Here is a 13226-nt window from a genome sequence, read left to right on the forward strand (position 1 = left end):
TGCTGCTGCGTAGATTGAACAGTTGAAGGTGTTGAAGTCGAAGGTGAAGGTATTGAAGGTATAGAAGTGGGGAGGGTAAGTGGGCTGGAAGGTGGTTGCCTAATTGAATTTCTTAGCTACCTATATTCAAGTTTTTTAATCGTTATGTAAAGCGAAACTGGTTTAAGCAGAGCTACTTCCATTTTGGTGGTAATTGTACGTATTTAGAAGTACCTTTGTTTTCTCGAGTCGACTAGTCATTCTCAAGTTAAAGACCCCAACGCTTCTACTGGAAGTCAGAAGATTGGCGACGAAAGTGGAGTCCCAACGGGTAAGTATGACATACAAACTGCATCTCGGAGAACTAGGTATCTTGAACAGCCCTCGACAGCTACCTTTTGCTGACCAAGGTAAGCATGCGGGTAATGCGGGATATTACAGTAGCCGAGCGTCCATGGCGAACTCTCGCAGTTTGTACCTACTGTAATGTTTCATCGAGTCCCTCGGCCACACTCGCTTCAAAATTTGGTGTTTAACTTATCTATCGGTCCCATCCACTCGGTCCCTCCATTAGCTGCTAGAGATCCTGCGGTTTCAGGGTCCACACCACGTGTTTTCATGGTCGGCTCTGCAATCTTGCGATCCCGCCATTCCTGACCTTGGTGTCACCGGCAGCATAGCGAACACGCCTCGGTGCTGCTGTAAACGGGAACATGGCATCGACAAACATCGAGACCAATGGCGGAGCTCACGATCATGTCTTGCGCCCTCGCCCACGCAAACCCCAGCATGCCCAAGTTGCCGAGCTTGCCAGGCAAAGGAGCAGCAGCTCTATTGACGGGATGCTCGACGCACCACAAGAGCTGGCCTCGAATGTGACAAGGTACGCGCTCGCTGTCATCGCCTTTGAGCATCGACATTTGCTAACTTTCGCAGTGGCCGTTCAACTCCCGTACCCGACAACGCTCCAGCCTCAACCAAGGCTTTATCGAGCGCACGCAAACAAGTCCGCGCCGAACAACGACAGCGACGACGTCTCTTCCCAACCACCGAATTCGCATCGCGCGTCTCCCACTTCGATCCTAACTCCGACTACCGCGACTTCCATGGCTTCTTCAATCTGTTCTGGGTTGGACTAGCCATCATGGGCATCACTACCATGTTGCGCAACTACAAAGACACTGGCTATCCCTTGCGCGTGCAGATCTGGGCCCTCTTCACCATTAAACCGGGGCACTTGGCCATTGCCGAATTCTGCATGGTTGGGAGCACTGCTGTCAGCTTGCCTCTGCATAGGCTGTTCAGAAAAAGCCGTGGCTCGCTGACCTGGAACAAAGGTGGCATGGCTGTCCAAAGCATATACCAAGTAGTATGGCTGGCATCTTGGATTGCTGTGCCTTTCATTTTCAGCTGGACATGGACTGCTCAGGTTTTCTTCGTGCTGCACAGCATGGTATTGCTCATGAAGATGCACTCTTACGCCTTCTACAATGGACATCTCTCGGAGACTGAGAAGAGACTGCAAAGCCTCGATCAGCCTGGTAGCGCCTCCAAAGAGCCTGCTTACACGTATCCCACCGTCGAAAATCCAATGGGCACCCGCAGGCACAGCGAAGTAGTTGCTGACAGCGACAGCGACGGCGAGGGCCTGTCTCAGCTGCGTGATGATCTCGCTCGTGAGTTGACAAGCCCCATTGGAAACGTCACCTACCCCAATAACCTTTCTTGGGGGAACTACTTTGATTATCTTCTGTGTCCCACATTGTGCTACGAGTTGGAATACCCGCGGACCAAGTCCATCGATTGGACCAATCTTGTGGCTAAGATCGTGGCAACATTTGGCTGCATCTTCCTCTTAACCGTCATCTCGGAAGAGTTCATCCTGCCCGTCCTGCAGGATTCGGAAGTGCGGCTCAGTAACACTACCTCGGCAACAGAGAAGCTACTAATCCTATTAGAGTCGATATCGTGGCTACTCTTCCCCTTCATGTTGACCTTACTTCTTGTCTTCCTCGTCATATTTGAGTATGTTCTAGGTGCCTTTGCCGAGATCACGCGATTCGCAGACCGTCATTTCTACAGCGACTGGTGGAACTGCTCGGACTGGATGGAGTTTAGCCGCGAGTGGAACGTCCCTGTGTACTCATTCCTGCGCCGCCACGTGTACGCAACCTCAAAACCCAGTATCGGCCGCAGTAATGCGACTTTTGTTACTTTCCTCGTGTCCGCCATCGGCCATGAAATCGTCATGGCCTGCATCACCAAGAAGCTGCGCGGCTACGGCTTTGTTTGCCAGATGTTGCAGCTTCCTATCGTGATGTTACAGCACACGCGTTGGGTCCGCGCCCACAAGACGGCCAACAATGTGCTCTTTTGGATCAGTATGATCTTGGGACTGAGTCTGGTAAGTTCTGTCATCGTTGTGTGTATAAACGTCATGTTTGATTTCCATTTGATCCCATTGTATATGACATGTCAGTAAAGCTAACATAGAAACAAAACAACACAGATTTGCTCGCTTTACGTTTTGTTGTAAATCAATAAGCATTGTCCTGTTGTTCGTACATGGTAAGGAATAGTAGCACCGTCAATTCGAAAAAGATCTCCCACCTAGAGACTCGACGACGAGACTAGACGACCCAAGCTGTAAATACTAGCATCCATTCACCCTAACCGTATTCCATATCTATTTTTAGCCTTTTTCTGTACAATTATCATCGCGCGAAGATACCACCTTTATACGAGAGTTTTTTTTATAAGCTTTTGCAGATAGGATTCAGCCGGGATGTCCCATCTAAACGCGAGATAACGTAGATGGTCAAGATAGTTGTATTGTATATGCAGCCCACGAGATAACCATCTGTATGCGTGTAGATAACCCGAATGATTCACCTATATACACAAATTCATTAGCCTGTTTGTTTGTGCTAGTAGCCATTATTGTAACCCTCACGACCAAATATTCGACCCCCATAACGGCATTTCAAAGCAAAGCAAAGCATAACATAACGTAACATAACAAAATTATCATAATGCACTGGCACACTCCAAATCCAGACGCGCTTCGAATCGGACCATGTAGAGAAACAAACAAACAAACAAACATTTCGCGCAGGATAGATAAATACCAACCTCGGCATAACTAAAATTAAGGGCTCTAAGACAAACTATACATGTATACCTACTAACCCAGGTACCAACAGATTATAATAGGTAGTTTGTTTCTCTTAATCCTTGTCCGGCAGATATTTACAGTAGATATATACTATGTATAGATAGCGCAGTGAAGAAAATGTCTCGGATGTTGTTTCCTTCATGAACACGATAACACACTAGTTAGTTAAGTCCAGAGTCTCGGTTGACTACATCCCGGGCAAATGTCTCATACTAGTATATGTCTCATATATATCTATAGAAGTCTATCATCTATTGAACAGTCCATCCCTGATAGGTACATAGTCTATCGCAAACCAAACTACGTGGCCTGTGCACATTCAAACAATACCGGCGTTCCACGTCACAATTTGAAGGTTACGAAAAAAGAGAGGAGTAGTAAATGCTTGGTTCATGACTTCCATTCATTCATAACAGGGAAAACATAGCATCCTCTGCGGGGTAAGGGATTTAGAGAAATAACCCAGTACCGCGCGTGCTGAGACCATATGTGCTATGTATGTATGTATGTAATGCGTTATGTACGTTGCGTCGAGACTCCTTGTGTGTGGAGTGAGGCTTTCCAGACAGGAAGAACTGGAGGCCATCAGAGGGTTTCTTCTCCCTCGGTTGGTAGTATCAAATGAGTGTAGCGGAGTCAATCCCGACGCGCCTCCTATTTCCCCTCTCTTTCGCCTCCCTTGACGTAGGCTAAATGAATCCCGCTTCCTCTTCATGAAACTCTCAAAGCGAGCGCATCGCAAAAATCAGACCAAACACAAACATGCCCACTAAAACCGCCATTGATTGCGCCCACAATGAGCCGTCCGAAAACAAGAAGCCCTTCGTCCCCGTAGATGCAAATGTAATTGTATATCGTATAGCTGGCGTTGCACATGACGCAATAGATAAAAAAATCCAGAGAAACAACAAAAGATACATTCATTGGGAAAACAGTGTATGATAGACGTGATTTCCCGTTAAGTATTGTCATAGCTGTCGTTGTCCACATGCTATGAACAGCACAGTCCGCCATGTGGTGTAGCATACTATACTTCAGGAAGCAGGAAGCAACGCTGGTATTGCAAGATAACCCCAGCAAGGTAAGGAATATCCTGTATTGTAAACCACTTTACAATCTGTCGTGTAGCTCCAGGCAGGAGGTCGTCAAATCGTTACTGCATTTCATCAAATTCTGTATGTGCAAATGATATCAAGTGGGTTAAAATGCCCAGAACGCCAAATCCCAGTTTCACGGGAGCAAGAACCGAAAATGAACTCCAAATAACGCCAGATATTAAACGACAAAGATACGAGATATCTAAGATAGTCTCACTAAGCGTATACATCTGGTCGGTATGACGACCCCTTGTAGGGAAGGTCGCTGTAACGAATGTCCTGCTCCTTGAATTGCGGCGCATATTTAATCCCTGGGAAATGCTGGGGCCGATCCTCTTCATAATAGTCACGGGCATATGCTGTATGCCCGCGCTGTACGCGGGCTGAGGAGTTCGGCATGACATAAGCCTTATTTGTTTTGTAGGAACCACGTGGCGGTTGCTCGTGGTACTGTTTCTGGCGTATTGGAATGCTCTTAGTGCCACTACCATCCACACCATATCGAACGTGCGGTATGGGCTCAGGGGATTGAGTCCGTCGGCTGCGTCGATGACGACGTTCTCGATCCTCCTCAGTGTCCTCCTCGTCCGTGTATGCGGGTGGCGTAAGACGCGAGCGACCTCGCTCATGGCGCTCGTGTTCACGCTCCGTTGATGGGTACCATGTTTCTGCGCGACTTAGATTTGGTACAGGAATGGGGCGGGAAAAGCTTTCCGTATGTGCACGAGGGAGTGAAGGAACCGTTCGAGGCGAGCCAGCCTCTACGATTATGGGTTGGTCTCTGGAAGAGCTTGACTTCTTGTGTGAAGATGACTTCTCCCTTGATGTTCTTGGCGTGTCATGGGACATGCGCCGACCAGATGGCCGTGCCGCAGACCTTCTAACCTCTTCTTCCGAGATTTCTTCTGGCTCGTTCGTTGGTGGAGGAGGCGCAAAAGGCGCGCCTGCCGCCGGAGGAGGCGTCGGGACCATTGGATTGTAGAGCATGGAGGAGCCCTCGGTGTATGTGTGTGAACGACCAAATGAAACTGGTTTAGTGCCCGCCTTTGTTAGATAGCGAATGGCGCTTTCCATGTTACCAGAGTACTTCCTAGTGCGCTCTGTCGATGGCCCGTCTATGTCTTCTGGCTTGCGGCTACTACCCGACTTCTTCCTATCGGTCTTGGATGGCGGCGGTTCATAAACAACATCATCATCCTCTGACGAGTCAGGCACATCTGATGAATCCTGGTCTTCAATGATTGGGTGCCCTCTAGAACGATGCTTCTCGGCTGTGGCATTCTTCCGCTCCTTCTCACGCTCTTTCTCGCGATCGCTATGCGCCTTTTTCTTCTCTTCTTTGCGCTTCTCTTTCTCTCGGTCTTCCCGGTCCCGTGCAACCCGCTCCTTCTCTTCCTTACGCTCCCTAGCTTTTCGCGCCTCTCGCGCTTCGCGTGCCTCCCTCACTTCTCTCAACTCTCTTTCCTTCGCCTTCTCCTTTTCGCGAGCCCACTCTTCTTCTTCTTTGCGCCTACGACGCTCTTCTTCCCGTCTTGAAGGTTTTTCTTTCTCATAGCTTGCAGTTTTCCTGGCATGGCGTGTAGCTTCTTCAAACAGTCGTGCCGCGGAAGTAGTGTCTTCCCAAGACCGGGGGGGTGTTCTTCCGTACGGACTCGATTTGGCAAATGTGGTGGTTCGTGGAGAGGCCTCTTTGACATGATAAAAGAGGGGAGATTCTCGTTTAGGTGTCGAAGACGTTGTCCTTGCTGCAGAGGTCTTGGCCCTTTCCCTTTCCCGCTCTCGTAACTCAAATGCCTCGGCTTTCCGGTCGTATTTCTCCCGTTCGACTTCGTTGCTAAGTAATTCATAAGCTTGTTGTACTTGCTGGAATTCTTTTTGTTTCGCCTCTTTCAAGGCGGGATCTTGAATCTTGTCAGGGTGGCATTTAAGGACGAGTTTCCGGTGAGCGGAACGGATTTCTGGTATTTGAGCATCTTTAGAGACTCCAAGAATTCTGTACGGATCGGGAGGGAGAACAGTCATGGTGATTAGAGGTGCGGTCGTCCAGCGAGGGCTCTAGTTACTAGCGTTTCCGCTCAGTAACCTAGTTTCAATTGTCACGAAAGCGGTAACGAATAAGCATAAGAAGCGCGCGTGGTGATCAAGCGGCTGGCGTTTGACGCACGTCACGAGGAAGAAGACGACGAGAAGGAATCGTAAAATGAGGTAATACACAGCCTACAAGACGGCAGGCTTTAGAAAGACGAACGCTGAGCCAGATTCAACTAAGAACTGGCCCTGGAAGAAAGATGGGACGTCTAGAAGAGACGGTCCCAGGGCAGAAACGCTAGTTAGAAAGTCAATCGTCACGATCGACGTTGCTTAGCGCAGCGCAAAAGATCAATGGGTTGATCGGAGCAAGGTAGTGACGGTGATGGTATTACTAGGAGGATGGATATTTCGGATTGGGATAGACGGTCGGGATGAAAGGAATGGACAATGGTAATGGCCTAGTGATAATATCACGAAACAGGAACGTAACGAGGAATAAGAGGAGGTCGGGGCAGCCAGCAAGGACTGGAGAAGGAGGAACTCGATGGAGGGAGGGGGGCATATGCAGTATTTGTTTGGGATGGGCGTGCGAGTTGAGTTTGAGGCCTTGATGGGGGCGATTTGGGGGGGGCATTGGGATATGGGGGGGTTTCTTTCGGAGCGCTCTGGTACACTGCTGTGTCACCAGCATGTGCAGGGAATGGGTACCTAGGTACATCCACTTGCCCGCTACAAGTACAGAGTAGGAGGTCAGTAGTAGTAAGTAGGTAGTGTGTACACGTAGTGACGGTACCAGCTGCTACTCCTACCTCGATGGAGACACCTGGTGCACCAACCGATGCTACCGCGGCAGCTTATTCGGCCATTCCCAGGGACATGTGGGTAGGATGTCCCTCCACTATTGTGTGTGATTAGAGCATTAGGTACCTACTTTCAGCATTACTTAGGGAGTGAAGTATATAGGACTTACTTTCCTAGTACCTTCCTACGGACCTAGAGCGGTAGCTAAGATAGGTACCTAGCCCAGGAGAGAGCGGAGAGGTGGGATCTTGGTGGGATGGGGACAGGCGACGCTGAGGTGTGATGCGGTCCCCTGCCTGAGATAGGTATGCCTTTAGGCAGGTACTGTACCTCGAGTCTGCTCGAGTACTAAGTTGGTAGGTAGATACATACCTCCTTGGGACCCAGACGGCATCTACCATCTACATACATACATGTATGTACCTACATATGTACCTAGGTACTTAGGTAGCCTCAGCAGTGTGCGCAGCTGGAACTACATAGATAGATACCACGCGTTCTCGCTGCTTCTGGCACATTCAAGGGGGATCTATCAACAAGTTGCCTCTCGACAACAACTACTCTCGCTACTGTAATCGGTTGTCTGTTAGCGCATCTAGTTGCTTGGAGCGTTCGCTGTATTCGCCTCGCGCGGCCAGTGGGCGGTGATGGGTCCTCTGGAAGGGCCGCCGCTACCCCCTAAAGTCCGCCCTAAGCATCTGGGCGCGCAGGAGACGGACCTCGCAGTACTGCGGCGGAACCGCCTAACGTTAGACTGGCCAGGACAAGGATCGGGTGACCTCGCTCTACGCAACGACTGGCCGTGAGTCCAAGTACCCGTGGCTCGTATCCCCTCCTTACTACTTACAGTATACTTAATACCTATTTAGAAGTGCAATCAATGGCAAGCAGAGTGATAGTTACATACTGACATACCTACAGTGGCTATGGCCCCTTGGCGGCACTCATTCTGAATCCGACTTGACGAATACGCGCGTCTATGTGTGTACATAGTAATTGTATGTAGAATAACGAGGTAGCCCGAGTCCCGGACCGTGTTAGGCTGGACGCCGGACTACATTGTTTACTGCATACTTACTGAGTGAGGCATGTGGGATTATGGGGGCGACGGAGAACGAGGGCCCCGTCCATTCGACTCGGGCAGTGCACATGACGTGTATACTGGCCAACTATTTCAATTCAATCCCAGCTCAAAACAATAATAGCCGGCCAACAAGGTGAGGAAGGGCCGCTGTTGACAGTCCATGATCAGTGATGATTAAAGATGAGTCCTTGGACGGATGGCTGGATGGATGGACCGATCCTACTGCGGATTTGATCTCAGCTAGAGAGCCCGTTCGTATTCATGCTGACGAGACCAAAAGGAATACAGCTGTTACGTGCACTACAAGTCAAGAGAGGGCCGTAGCACCTATTGGTATTACATATGCACAACGTCGGAAACTCCAGAAACACACACCCAACTCCCAGCGGGTGCTTATCAAATCAGAGCACGACTGTTAGGTAATACTACACAATCATCGGCGAAAGCCTGGTTTGATGAGATGAAAAAGAAAATCCGTCCTACGGCGAAAACAATAGACAGGCAGTCCAGCAGAGATTATGAATCTTTATAATACATGTAATAATCTGGTAACGCTCCATGCGCGCGGGGACGCCTTGCCCTCGTCTGCCCTCGGTATGAGCGACTCGGCGCGGCGGAGGGTAGTAGATGAGTAAGACAACGGGGCAAGTGACAAGCACCGAAAGAGAAAGAATATTCCCCGGACCTTTAGCCGGCAGTTGAGTTGTCGATCTTTTGGGATTTGGCGAGCGAATCGCACGAGCAGCTGCTCACGAGCCTAGGCGACGGCTATCAGGCAGTCTCGGGTCAAAGAGGCAATGGAACTTCGGTTCTCGACAATGAAAGCATGTGCCTGGAGCGAAATAGGCAAGTTGGTATGGACCTGCTGCACGAATGCGTTACGAAGACTCTGAAGTTCTGGTCCGCAACAGGCCAATGGGCATACAGCCCAGGCAGGCCTGCTGGGGCAATAGGTGCTCTACTGTCTAGCCTATTTGGTATGTAGAACCGTGGGGATGAAGTACAGGGGCGAGTTGTGGCGATTTGCGACTTGATGATACCTAGACAAGTAGTCAATGACAGGCTCGACAGGCAATGCAGGGTCTGTCTCATCACGGATGGATGGCGAGCTGGACTTGCTACAGGAGAAGCTAGCTCAGTAGTTGACGGACGATTTGAAAGTCGGATACCAGCTAATTGGATACCTCTTTTGATATGACACGAAATGAAAAAGTCGGTCGGCCATCTCCCTAGAAACAGGACGTGTTGTTGTGGAGTGGTACCCGCCGTTTGTTCTCAAAGGTCTAAGTGTGTGGGCGTGTAACTGAGGCAGCTCGAACAACCAGCGGTGAAGCTGAGGGTTTTAGATATTGTACCAACCGCTGCCCCTTGGCCTCTTGCACCGTTAGGGCACTTAAAATCGTTGGCCGGCCAAAGAACGAAAACAGTCCTCACCGAATATCTGTTGGCCCAACAGCAGAGAATTGTCAAGAAAAAGGTTTACTCAACCAACGATTCAAAAAAGGTGCGTCTCTACTTAGGGAAGGTATTGTAAATAGTGTACGAAGCTCTAGGTATGTGCATCACACATGTGGGTTGAGGCAACCTGCAAAGAAAGTAGGGCGTTGTGGTGTGCCGCAAGTCGATGAAATGCGTAGCATTACCTATGATAAGCACCTAGATTAGGGAGGTAGAGGTAGATAGTGAAATATCTTCTAAATCCTACCACTTCACAAGGTTGACGAACTCTTAATCCCAAGTTGTCACCTGTATCGCCAACATGGGCTCGATGAACGTAAAGTGGTAGTAGGGAGAGTAAATTTGGCATCCAGTGCCGACACCTGCAGGCGACACCTGCGAGGTAACCTACTTTACTCTGTGCGTATCCGGCAGAGGACCGTATATTGGCATTCAAGAATGCACCCATACCTACATCAAGTATGATAGGAGGGCGCCATGCTATCCCTACCGCCTATTCAGTTGAGTTGATCGAGGGTTTTTATGTTTTATAGTATATCTATCTGTATTAGTTGTCGATCATGGTTGGGCGAGCCTTGGAAGCGCACAAGGCTTTGTAACACCAGTGCTCCCCTTTCAGATCATGAGATTCGTTGTTCATCGAAACTCTTGGGATAGCAATCATCTATGCCGATTGAACGAAGCATCCAGTGGATGTCGTTTACTATCATGCACACATGTGCCCATTCGTGATGAGTAGCAGCATCGTGGCACGAGTTGGCGTTGTGTTTCGAAGTCTTTCTACTGGGCATTGTCGCGCGAAAACCATGCCTCTTTGCCATTTCGAACTTTGCGTGCAGCAGCTGATCTCCACCGTGTACTATGTAGTCTTACTTATGGATGCATCTGACCCTTGAAAGTGGTAACGGCATGCATAGCAGCATTCAACTATTGGAGCGAAGGGGTCCCCGGTTACGCTGTTGGTAGCCATACAGACCGACTCGCCTGCATAACCCCCTCAGCCAACCAGATTCGGATCGAAACCTTCGATGCATCAGCACCATGTACAGGCCCTCTTGCAGGTAGCCAGTCACAGTTGCATCTAGGTGCAAGGCCGATTCTGAAAGGTTGGCCGAGAGAGACGGAGCCACTTGACCTGGCATGAAGCAGGTACGCTACACATACACGGCTTGGTCGATGGCATCAGCGCTGCCAGCGTTGCCGTCACTCGTCGACCTTGTTACAAGGCTTCCCGATCACGCTGATACTGTTGCCTCGTGGTCTCATCGTTGTTCGGGTCTTCGTTCTTTGGCGCTCTTTCTGGCGTAGACTCGCATGAGGACAGTTCCACGAGGCCTCAGCACCTGGCCGCGTGCACGGCAGAGCGCGGCAGAGCATGGATGGTGTGGACGCTCTTTCGATCGTAATGGGTTAGGTCAGTGTACCTACAGTAAAGTAAACGAAAAGGAGGGGCAGCAGGAGAAGCTAAAAGGGATCTATCATTTGGGATAGAATCGAAGCCAATGGGTGTCAAGCAGGTGGGCGGCAAGATTTGTGTCAACGGTGCCAGATTGCAAGCTAGCGGCCACACATTAACTCTGTTTCACTGTGCCATTGAGTTTCTCAAGCCAGTGAGGTCTTCATCGGACGATGCTGACCCTATTAGCCAAAGAATAAACACTTCGTCCTTACACAAGTGACGATAGGATGGGCACCCAATGCTGACACAGTTCGACAGGGCGAACCGTCACATTGGCCGTGACGCTCGCCATTGATAAGATGCAATTCTTCTCCCCTATGAGGTAGCTTATGTAAACTCCTTATACACACTTACTTACTTCCAGTATCGGAATTGCGCATCGAAAGATCCCTATCCATAATTACCTACTGGTATATATGAGACAGGTACATGTACATGTACGCACGGAGACATGGTCATCAATAGGTTGCAAATGTGCATAGTGCACAACACCGCTGCTGGCCGGACAGAGGAGCTACTGTAATTGTAGAGGCAACTGGGCGGAGACTGGACAGAGACTGGACAAAGGAGGATGCACAATCCACTCGCCCACATGAAGCCAGGCTCACTTGGCCAGTATCGGCGGTCAACGTGTGATTTCAAGGATAATGCAGGACATCTGCAAGCGGGAGCGAATCGCGCTCATGCCATCGATCCACGATTCCCTCACTACTTGTTTGATTGCCAGAAGATCCATGAGCATCTCGAGCCTGTTTTGGTTCCGTCCCATTTGGGGACATTGCACGACGGCGGCAGCCAGCGCGTTTGCCTGGTAGTAGTTCATGCTCTGTTCATGAACAACGACGGCAGTCATGAGACGAGCCTATTTAATGGTCCAAGCCCCGCTCGATCTTCGCGAGCTCTGTCTTCCCCGTGCTGGAATAACAGAATGATGTGCGTCTTCTCCAGCTCCCATCAGCACGACAAATACTGTAGGTAGGTAAACACAGCATACAAATTACCCGAATCCCCGCGGTCACAAGCGGCTTTCCTAATAAGTCAAACAGGTTGGTGGGGGCGGGGCTTTGTGTCCTTCTTCTGTTGGTCATACTTAGGGGTTAACAACGAGTCGAGCAACTTGGAATCGACGGAGACGAACCATATTCCAGGAGACTGACCTTTGCCTGAACTAAGTTGAATCTGTCGACTATACCCGACGCTACTGAAGACTATTTTCATCTCGACTACTGCATCCATGTACTGTAGAGATCCAATGTCGATATATCCGCTTCCCATGACGGAGATCGGACATCTCATGTGAGAAGATGACCCGATACTATTCCCTAGTAGTAGGTCAAGAAACGCCACGATCTCTGGCATCATATTATGGTGCTTCTAGGGAACTGTTGACAGTGCCTATCCCCCACCCCAGGATACAAGCACACAATGGATACCTCTATTTGCCTACGGTAAGGCCATCTCATTCTGTTCTGTTCTGTCCCCCTACAACGTCTTCGGGGTTTCGAGGCTTGCAGCCTCTGCGATGTTTTATTGGCCAACTACTTCCTGTCCACCTGTTTCCGATAAGCAGTGTGTGACTTGGGAGAACACCGACTACTGGGTCAAATCTCCATCGCCATCAGGCCTATTCCGAACTTACTAGTACGGTATACCCCCTCCATATAGGGTCTTGGTACTTGGATTCACACATCACGTGTCTCTCCATCTGACCTGCGGATAGTACTATGTCTATGTAAGTACTGTACTGGATCGTACTAGTCGTGTACAGTAGAAGTTGAAGTGTACGAATGATAGGTATTGTGAGTGTAGCTGTGGACACTATTTGACATGGATTAAGCCATTCGCCCAATGCTACTGTAGCAAGGACCATGCTTGTGCCGTGGTACCAAGATAACAGCCGCCATTTGTAGGAGAGGCACAGTAGGTGTGCCTGGCACGGGACGAAGCCTATTTGTGCCTTTCGCTTGACATGGAGGATCTTGCAGGCTGTCTAGTACCTAGTATGCCATCTTGCTGCCACGACCTAACAGGACACACCTCGATGCATGGCGGTGAAGGAAGCTGACCGTGCTTGAACTGCCCGTACCTACTTGTTTGCTGTTCTTTGCTCGACAACGTTACCAGTGTTATGTTGCGACAGTG

General features: G+C 49.7%; 2 protein-coding genes across 2 annotated transcripts; one reads left to right on the plus strand and one right to left on the minus strand.

Annotated features, from left to right (window-relative positions):
• Positions 1–104: 104 nt before the first annotated feature.
• F5B22DRAFT_352422 (MBOAT family protein) lies at positions 105–2656 on the plus strand. The gene is made up of 3 exons (XM_047970979.1): positions 105–862; positions 916–2383; positions 2489–2656. The coding sequence occupies exons 1-3, from the start codon at positions 693–695 to the stop codon at positions 2513–2515; spliced, it is 1665 nt and encodes a 554-aa protein (XP_047834987.1). The 5' UTR covers positions 105–692; the 3' UTR covers positions 2516–2656.
• Positions 2657–4324: 1668 nt separating this feature from the next.
• On the minus strand, positions 4325–6452 carry F5B22DRAFT_352426 (uncharacterized protein). Its single transcript, XM_047970980.1, has one exon. It carries the CDS (start codon positions 6271–6273, stop codon positions 4468–4470), a length of 1806 nt encoding a protein of 601 aa, XP_047834988.1. The 5' UTR covers positions 6274–6452; the 3' UTR covers positions 4325–4467.
• Positions 6453–13226: the final 6774 nt, after the last annotated feature.

The sequence above is a fragment of the Xylaria bambusicola genome (assembly GCF_022495145.1).
Source record: "Xylaria bambusicola strain CBS 139988 unplaced genomic scaffold F5B22scaffold_4, whole genome shotgun sequence".
In the NCBI taxonomy this organism is placed as follows: domain Eukaryota; kingdom Fungi; phylum Ascomycota; class Sordariomycetes; order Xylariales; family Xylariaceae; genus Xylaria; species Xylaria bambusicola.

Bases quoted from the DNA above. Each gene is read 5' to 3' on its own strand.
- F5B22DRAFT_352422 (XM_047970979.1), top strand. From the start codon at position 693: ATGGCATCGACAAACATCGAGACCAATGGCGGAGCTCACGATCATGTC. The intron at 863-915 runs GTACGCGCTCGC...TAACTTTCGCAG, and splicing joins CTGGCCTCGAATGTGACAAG to TGGCCGTTCAACTCCCGTAC. The intron at 2,384-2,488 runs GTAAGTTCTGTC...AAAACAACACAG, and splicing joins TGATCTTGGGACTGAGTCTG to ATTTGCTCGCTTTACGTTTT.
- F5B22DRAFT_352426 (XM_047970980.1), bottom strand. From the start codon at position 6,273: ATGACTGTTCTCCCTCCCGATCCGTACAGAATTCTTGGAGTCTCTAAA.